The following is an 8639-nucleotide window of genomic DNA, read 5'->3' on the forward strand; positions in this document are numbered from 1 at the left end:
GAGTCACGGGGTCATGTCCCCCAACACTCTACCCTGCGGCCTGTCCTTGATGGTCACCCCAGGGAGGATGTGCAGGCATGAAGCGTTTCAACACCCTGAGGAAGTAGCCACCACGATCCCCCAGACACCCCGGCCCAAGCCAGCCCCCTCCGCCCCCACCCAGGCCTCCACTCTGGAGGAGGGTTTCTGGGAGTCTCTCCCAAGAAAAGCCTGTGTGAGGACAGTCCTGCCTGCAAAACAAATTCACCTGCCAAGAGACTTCCCAAACTTGGGAACATGAGCGTCCAAAAATCCTAGGTCCTTGTTTGAACCTTGAGTCCAGCAGGTCCTTTGAGTCTCTGGGCAACGCTGGTTTTGTCCTCAAATTCTGGAGGTGGAGCTCTTGCAAAAGCTCCAGCCCTTGGGGGAATTAGTGGGGTGCAGGGCGGGGCCTCCAGGTCCCACTATCCCCAGCTCAGTGCAGGCTCGGGACCAGCCACCAGCTGCAGATGGGCCAGCCTGGGGTCACTGCGAGGTCTGCACAGATGGGGCCCTGAGCGCCTTCTGTCCCCTGGACCAAAGGACCCAAGACAGGAGCCCTCACTCCTAGTCACAGACACTGGGACAAGGCTGGTAGTCCCTGGCTGGTGTGTCAGCGCCCACAAGCTTGGGGAACTAAGGCCTCGTGATGCCCTTAAGGGCTGTGTTCTGAGAAACCCTGGGGTTTTCCAGGTATGCCTGGGGACAAGGGACAAAGTGGAAGTGGGGAGGGCTCTGCACTTCTCCTTCCCTCCCTCCCCAGCTGGTTCTGGGTAAAACCAGAGCAGTCAGGAAGAAGAGTTCTAATCAAATTTAAATGGGGGAAAAAAAATAGGTGTGTGTGTGTGTATAATATACGTATAGGTGTGTGTGTAATATAGAGTATATAAATATGTGTGATATAAATGTATATCCATATATGTATAATACACACGTGTGTACACACACATACATACACTTTTTTTTTAATTACAGCATTAAGGGGTTCGACAGAGCACCAGACTGAGCTCGGTCTGTCCTAGATGCTCAGAAAGCTCAGCCTTCTCCAAGCTCACACGGGCCATGACACTGGGGGCGGGGAGACCGCGCTGGGGAAGCGTGGCGGAGCCGTGGCACTGTAGTCCCAGCCCCCCCGCCAAGCCACTAGGTAGGACCGGGTGGCCGCCCACCCCAACGTGAGGAAAAGAGGGGCTGCAGGGAAAACGACACCTGACCCCCCCATCCAGTCACAACAATCCTCCTCACACTCTGCAGATGACCCCGCTCAAAAGCAAGTCCTCCGGGAAGGAATCCATTCTTAAGGTCTTATTAGTCACACCTGAGAGTGAATGAGTTTATCAGCTCTTTCCTGAGAACAGCTTTTTCAGAAAGAGGGTGAAGGCGTGCACAAAACGGCACCAAGCTGCTGGCCGAGCAGCAGGCCAAGGAAGCGAGAGGCAAAGGAAGCAGGGAGACAGGGCGCACGGAAGACACAGGGCAGCGCCTGGCCAATCTGGCCTGACGGGCCTCAGCAAGCTGGAGGCAGGCCGCAGGGACTGAGGGGGGTGGCTCCAGGCCTCAGTGAGGGACAGACATCACAGGCACGTGGAGGCACACTTCAGGGGGGACAGCACCGCCCCGCCCCTGGACGTGAGCAGGGCCTGGAGGCCACCTCCGGACAGGACGTGGAGGCCACACGGTGCTGACGAGAGTCGGTGCTGTGCCCGGGCGGACACCGGGTCCCAGGATCTGCTGCGCCTGCAGTGGGACGAGAAGGGGCCGGGGCACACCCGCCCCCAGACGCTAGACTGGGAAGGAGGTGGCTGAAGCTCCTCGACACTCGTGGCGCCAGGTCCAGAGGCAGAGAGGGAGCAGGGGTGAGAGACAGGGATGCTGCTGGTGGCGGGGCCTGGCCTGAGGGAGGGCCCCTGAGATGCAGACTCGCAGGTCCATCCTGGCAGGGCTCGTCACACCTGTGGGGCAGAGGTCTGTCAGGAAAGACAAGGAGGCTCCTAGGGCTGAGAGGGAAGGGGGTCTGTGGACAGGAAGGCATCCCTTGGCCCAAGGCCCACACCCACAATGGTCAGAAGCCCCGAACCTGCTTGTTGAAGAAGGGGCTTTGCAGAGCTGTGGGCACAGAGAAACCAGCTCAGGGGTCCGACCAGTGTTCTCGAGGTTGGGTCAAACCAGCCTGAGAGCAGAACCCTGACATTCCGGCTACTGGGACTATGCAGTTGGAGGGGTGGGGGCGGGGGTGGGGGCGGGGTCTCCCCAGGGCCAGCCCCTCTCCGCCCCTCACCTCTACATCCAGGGAGGAGTCTTTGTTTCCCCACTGGGTCCTCTTGGTGGCTCCTGACTCTTTCCGCACCTCCTGGTTGGAGACGTGAGGGGTTAGGGCAGAGTAAGGCACACTGCAGAGGGGGCTTGGGATTCCCCAGGCCCCTCCCCTTCCTGAGAGGGAAGACCCCAGACCCATTCCTCCTCTCTTCTGCCTCCTGGTGACAGACTTAGGCCTCCCTACTCCGCATGGTCTCCGCTCCGGGCACATCTCCATTTCCCTCAGGGCTGCCCCCTCTCTGACCCAGGTCATTCCACCATGAAAGGCCCATAGCACGAGATCTCAGGGAGGGACAACGTGCCTGCGGGTCCTGATCTCCAGACTCCTGGGTCCTGCTGATCCACAGGTTGAGCTTTGATGTCACAACCCCTGAAAGCCTCAAGTTATCCTGAAAAGAAAGGCTTGCATCTCAGGGCTTGGAGCTGCTGGTAACAGCACGGTGTCTTCAGAAAGGGCCCTGGCACAAGGATCCGATTCTACCTTGCTCCCATATCCACTCAGCACGTGCCACATATACCCGGGAAGGCCCCCAACCCACCCCCACCCCCCAAGGGAGTGCTGTGCGCAGCTAAGGAGATGGGCTCGTGCGTGGCAACTCGAGTCAACGGCAGGTTCTGCCAAAATGGACACATGAAAACACCCGGTTCTACGTTTGGAAGCCTCAGGCCTAATCAGCCTAAACATCCAGCTGGGCCTGAGCCCCTCACCTTCCGGCTGGAGGCCGGTTCTGCTCGGCTCTGGCCTACCAGCTCCTTCTCAAAGAGGTGGCGCTTGCTGGCTACGCCCACGGGAGCCACAAAGAACTCGGTGCGGGAGGAGCCGGGAGACTTGACTGATTCTGATCTCTGGAATCAGAGAACACAGATGGCTGACCCACGGAGGTGAGGCGCCCGGGCCACACCCACCAAGCCGGTCGGGTACGGAGGCCCCTCCGCAGGAGCCCTGCCCACCTGGACAGCCGAGTGGTATCTCTCCAGCTTCTCCCCTAACTTGACTGTGCCAGCCGGGAGCCGCATGCTGGCGCTGCAGGACAAACCAGGACAGGCCAGGACAAACCGGGTGAGACCTCTGCCCTCAGCCCTCCCGGAGCCTGAGTAGTGCCCACCCACCCTCTGGACAAAGAGAAGACGGCCTCCCTCACTGAACGAGACTCTAATGACTTGGCCAAGGTGAAAATCGACTGCAGAAGTCCAAGGACCTTCCTCACCTCCCTAGAAACATCCCACTCAGCAGGACACCCCCAGGATCGGAAGTATCTGCCATTCCTCCCCCGTCTTGTCACTTCCACCTCACACCTCACACGTCTCCTGAATCTCCCCCGCCCCCACCTTCCCCACCACCGCAGTCACCTTCCTTCTGCTCCCTCGGCCTGCCACCCCAAGCTCTCCCCCTCCTGCCGCCACCGCTCCCACCCCAAACGAAGCCCACCCTGTCCTTCCTTCCAGCTCAAGCCTCCCAGGCCACGGGGCAGGGACCAAACTCCCTGGTAGAGCACACAAGGCTCTGGTGGTCTGGTCCCTGCCTCCCGTCCTGACACCAGTGTCCCCCCGATGCCCCAACCCCTTTCTCCACACGCTTATGTGCCAGTTAACCAGACACCTCACGTTTTTCACCCTCTGTGCCTTTACTTGTGCTGGGCCCTCTCTTTCCAGTCCCACCCGGAAGTCAATTGCTCTGTGACATGTCCTCTGGCTCCCGCAGGCTGGGCTGTTGCCGCCACTCCGGGGCCACGTTCCTGTCCCTGCACCTCCCTGCTGAGGGGCTCTTGCATGTTTACTGGCCCAGTGGGAGATGCTGGAGAGTAGCAGCCATGTCTCATTCATCTGTGGGCCCCCTTGCCGCCACCGTCACCCCAGGCCTAGCCCAGGACAGTCGGCCTCTGCAAATGTGTAGGGGCAGGTGGACACAGCACGAGTGCATGGAATTCCTAATACATAAGCACAACTGCTTTTCAGACCCCATTTCAGTTTCTTTTCTTCAAAACACAGTCCTGGGGCGCCTGGGTGGCTCAGTCGTTAAGCATCTGCCTTCGGCTCAGGTCATGATCCCAGAGTCCTGGGATCGAGCCCCGAGACGGGCTCCCTGCTCAGCGGGAAGCCTACCTCTCCCTCTCCCACTCCCCCTGCTTGTGTTCCTTCTCTCGCTGTGTCTCTTGTCAAGTAGATAAATAAAATCTTTAAAAAAAAAACAAAACCACAGTCCTTAAACTACTTGCATCAAAATTATGGGGCACGGGGATGCTCATGGAACATGTGGATTCCCAGGCCCCCCAGCATCAGGCCTGCTAAAGCAGAGCCTTCCCCTTCCCTGTACTCTTCATAGGCCCCCTCCTAAGAGGCCCTCCTCCTCCTCTCCACCCCAACTTCTTCTACCTTCAGAGCCCCACCCAAGCCCTGCCTCCTCCAGGAAGCTCTCCCTGATCCCTTCCCTCCCTGTTCCATCTCCTTGGGCCTCCGACCCTCATGTCAGTCCAGTGTCCCTGCAGGACCTGGAGCCCTGGCTGAGGATGGCACCTTCCCCTCAGGTGCCCTGTGGCCCTGCCTGGGAGTACACAGGGCAGACACTCAACACGCATAGGCTGAACGTGACCAGATCAGACAAAGCCAGAGCCTCCAGGCCCCTGACCTGCGGGTTAAGGTTGTTTCTGAGTTGTCTTTCCTGGGGCTCATCTGAAACAAGAAGGAAAGTCTCTGATGAGTGAGAGTCCCAAGGAGGCCAGGGCCTTCCACAAGAGAAGGGCTCACCTCTCTGAATATTCCTCCTCCTCCTCCTCCAACCCCCAACCAAACCTCCATTAAAGGCCTTCCTCTTGTCTGGGAGACACCTGCCCCCACCCACCAGGCTGGGTCAAAAGCCCCTCCTGTGCCCCACCCCCCACCTCAACCATCTATTTTCCTGTCTGCCTTCCTACTGCCCATGAGCCCTGCCAGGCAGGGACCAGCCCCGATCAACACCAGGCCTCCAGCTTCCTCCCCAGGGCCTGGCACACATCAGGGGTACAAAGCACAGTCAGTGAAAAATGAATGAACCACCCAGCGAACCAAGGAAGTGAGAGTAAATACCAGAAGGTGAAATGAGTCTCCAGTCCACACAACTTGTACTACTGGAGCAGAGGCAGAGCACGGAGCTCTAGGAGAGCCCCACTGCTCTCAGCCCCTACCCTTTCCCCCTGTGCCAGCCTCCCGGGTGAGATCAGGAACTGATGAAGGCAGGTGTGGGGCCCCTGCCACTGAATCCGCCCGGTGCCCTCTTCCTGCAGCTCCAGCCTTGCCCACTAGGTGGGGCTGCTCACTCTCATCCACATCCACCCACTGGGTCATTAACGTGCTCTCCTTCAGTTAATCCAAGTCATCTGCTCTTGGCCACCCACGGGAATCCAAAACCCCTCTCCAGCCAAAGGATCCACTTGATATCTAACCTAAGGCCTCATGCTGTAATAAATGCTGATTTCCCCGGCTTGCCCTCCAGTGGACTGGAGACAAAAGGTGCCCTGGGCTCTCACCCGAAAGGAGATGGTCCTGGAGCTGGAGCGTTTGAGGGAGCTGCTGTAGGTGGCCTGGGTGGGCGAGGGTGTGTCCACCTCTTCCTCCTTGCTGGGAATTTTCACCTGGATGGAGTGGGGGAGTGTCACACAGGAGGTCTGGGTAGCCTAAAGCCCAAGCCTCCATGGGGACCCCATGTGGCCTGGCTCATCCCAGGAGCTGCAGGAGGAAGGGGGGGGGGGAAGAAAACAGTCCTATGCCTTCCTCTGGGGCCTCCCGCCTCTCCGCCTCTGCTGTGGGGATGGTGGACACAGTTCTGTGGGGCTGGGCCACCAGACAGAGCTTTCCAGCAGAACTTCTGGAAGGACCTGTGGCTTCCCAAAAGTCTGCTGGTGTCCTGAAATCCAGGCCCTGGATGAGGATGGGGTGCAGGGTGGTGGTGCTCTCTGTCACACAGCTGATGCCCTTTTCAGCTGGCCCCTGCTTTAGTGTCTGTTCTGACAGAGACTAGAAGCAGGTAGGGGGAGAGGAAACGGCCCAAGCCAGCCTCACGGCGAGAGGACAGGAAACAGCAAGGGAGCCAGAGACCACCTGAGGCAGGACTAAAGGGGTACGTGCAGGGCTGGGAGGGGCAGGGGCACTGCCGACCTGGAATGTGATGGGCGGGAGGCGGGAAGCCACAGTCGGAGGGTCCGGCGCCCCCTGCTCTCCCAGCTTGGCCGAGGATGGTGGGCTCTTCTCGGGGAGGGCCCTTCCCCTCTGCCCTGTGGTGGGAGGGGGCTGGCTTCCCCCCGAGGCCAGCTGTCCCCCTGCCTGGGGCTGCCCTGAGGCGGCTGCCCTCTTTGGGGCCAGCTTTGTCTCGGTGGCCTGGGTCTTCTCTGACACCAGAGACTTCGCAAAGAGCAATGCTTTCTCAGAAACTACTCTCCTTTCCGTATCTGAAGTCTTCCCTGGGGCTGGCAGCTTCTCCGACACACTTGTTTTTTCTAGAATTGACTTCCTCTCTGACACAGATGTTTTCTCAGGGCCCAGAGCCTTCTCCGAGATGGAGGTTTCCTCTGAGACCAGTCTCCTTCCAAGTACTAATGTCTTCCCCAGGACGGGGGGCTTCTCCAAGACTGCCGACTTCTCTGAGACCTCCTTCTTTCCACCTTCGGACTCTCGACCCGCCAAGCTCTCTTCCTCCCCGGCCCAGGGGCCCCGCCGCTCCCGGCTCAGTCTCCGGCGAGGTGGCGGCTCCCCGTCCTTCTTGGGCACAAGGGGCTGCTGCTTGGCCTGCCCTGGGCCAGAGCTGTCCCTTGGCTCCTGTGCCCCCGGCGGGCTGGGGGCCTGCACAGCCTCCACCACCTGCCGCCTCTGCCTCCGCTCCTGCCGGGTCCTGAGCATGGCCTGGGTGTCCTCCTCCTCATCTTTAGAGGCTGAGGTTCGTGGCTTGGGCACCTCTCCTTCCTCCACGCTCGGCAGTCTAGGCCAGAAGATGGGAGATGGGGTGGGAGATAAGAATGAGAGGCTATCAGAGGTGGGAGAGACCCTGGGGCGACCTGACCCAGTTGAGAAGCTTCCGGGGCTGCCAGGGAGGGGGTGAGGAAGTAGAGCCCTGGCCTCCCCCACCCCCCAACTATCACTTAAATAAGGATCGCTTTTACCTGCTTTACATATTGGGTTTCCAGGAAATCATCTGAACAAAGCACTCCGTGCTTTTAAAAAGTTGATAAACCTCTACCAGGACCAACTATCCCGTGTCCAGACCCAATCAACAAACACTGAACGGCTACCTTACAGGTGCCCGGCCCCGTGCTGGGCGTTGGAGATCAAAAGCAATAAATGCAGTCTTCGCCCCTTAGAGCTTAGATCAAGACCAGAGACATTCAGGGATGTGTCAAAGGTCACCCAGATAATGTGCGGTGGAACTGGGAATAGAACCCAGAGCTTCCCACAGGCCACCCTGCACTCCTGTTAGTCACGTGGCAGCCACGGCCCTGGCGTGGCCCGGGGCACACACAGAGTTGTCCCTTCGCCCGGGGGGCCCAAGGGAACAAGAGTAACATGAGGAGACTGTCCAAAACCTGTAGCACTTGGCCTCCAGCCAAAGGAGATTCCTTTCCTCCCTCACCCCCTTGCCCTCTGTGTGCTTTGGGGCAAGTTAATTCACTGTCTGCGCCTCAGCTTCCCAATCTGCAAACAGAGTTTATTTGGGTGAAATGAGACTCCTTCCCTGTGAGTGCCCACCACTGTCCTGGCACACGGGGGACTTGCTTTCCCTCATAGCTCTAAAATCTAGGCAGCAAGAGTAGCCCCCGTGTCCCTCCCCTCAGGAGCGAATCATGGAGTCAGGGAGACAGGGAGGCAGCGTGGGCTGTGGAAAGGGTTAAGCCAGACACTGAGAGATCTGGACGAGAAGTCTGGCCCTGCCACTCCCTGGGTAAGCGATCTCAGCAAGTCGCCCGTGTTCTGCTTCCGAAGAGGTAGGGGGCTGGTGTGTGGACGAGAGTCTAGGGAGGGTGAGGAGCTGGAAGCTTATCTTCAGACCTTCATCACATTGGCTAGGCAGGCCAAACCTGTCGTACGCCGTCTGTCTGGGGCTACTAAATCCATCCCGGTCACCTGGGATAGGGAAATGGTGCCTCGTCCCCCCACCCTGACCCGGGCACCTCTGGGCAGCCGGTGCGTCTCCATTCTGGGCGAGCTTGGGAGCCTCGTCGTCTGTGGTGGAGCTCAGATTTCGGTGCCGCCGCCGGCGCTCACGTTCCTGCTCCTCCTCATCCTCTAGAGTCCACTGCCTGGTCAGGCTGCAGGGGGGACAGGGGAGAGGGTCAGTGCAG

At 59.3% G+C, this 8639-nt stretch overlaps 1 protein-coding gene across 1 annotated transcript in view; it reads right to left on the reverse strand.

Moving 5' to 3' along the window:
• Positions 1–1337: 1337 nt before the first annotated feature.
• LAD1 (ladinin 1) overlaps positions 1338–8639 on the reverse strand; it is a 12108-nt gene continuing 4806 nt past the window's right edge. Inside the window, exons 2-10 of the mRNA XM_081823053.1 lie at positions 8469–8606; positions 6466–7282; positions 5838–5942; positions 4961–5004; positions 3286–3358; positions 3043–3180; positions 2637–2723; positions 2297–2368; positions 1338–1970 (exon numbers count right to left, since the gene is read on the reverse strand). Coding sequence (XP_081679179.1) covers positions 1965–1970; positions 2297–2368; positions 2637–2723; positions 3043–3180; positions 3286–3358; positions 4961–5004; positions 5838–5942; positions 6466–7282; positions 8469–8606 — 1480 coding nt within the window. The 3' untranslated portion in view covers positions 1338–1964. The remainder of the gene's footprint in view (positions 1971–2296; positions 2369–2636; positions 2724–3042; positions 3181–3285; positions 3359–4960; positions 5005–5837; positions 5943–6465; positions 7283–8468; positions 8607–8639) is intronic.

This window comes from Leptonychotes weddellii, chromosome 6, assembly GCF_054177405.1.
Source record: "Leptonychotes weddellii isolate Sample4059 chromosome 6, ASM5417740v2, whole genome shotgun sequence".
In the NCBI taxonomy this organism is placed as follows: domain Eukaryota; kingdom Metazoa; phylum Chordata; class Mammalia; order Carnivora; family Phocidae; genus Leptonychotes; species Leptonychotes weddellii.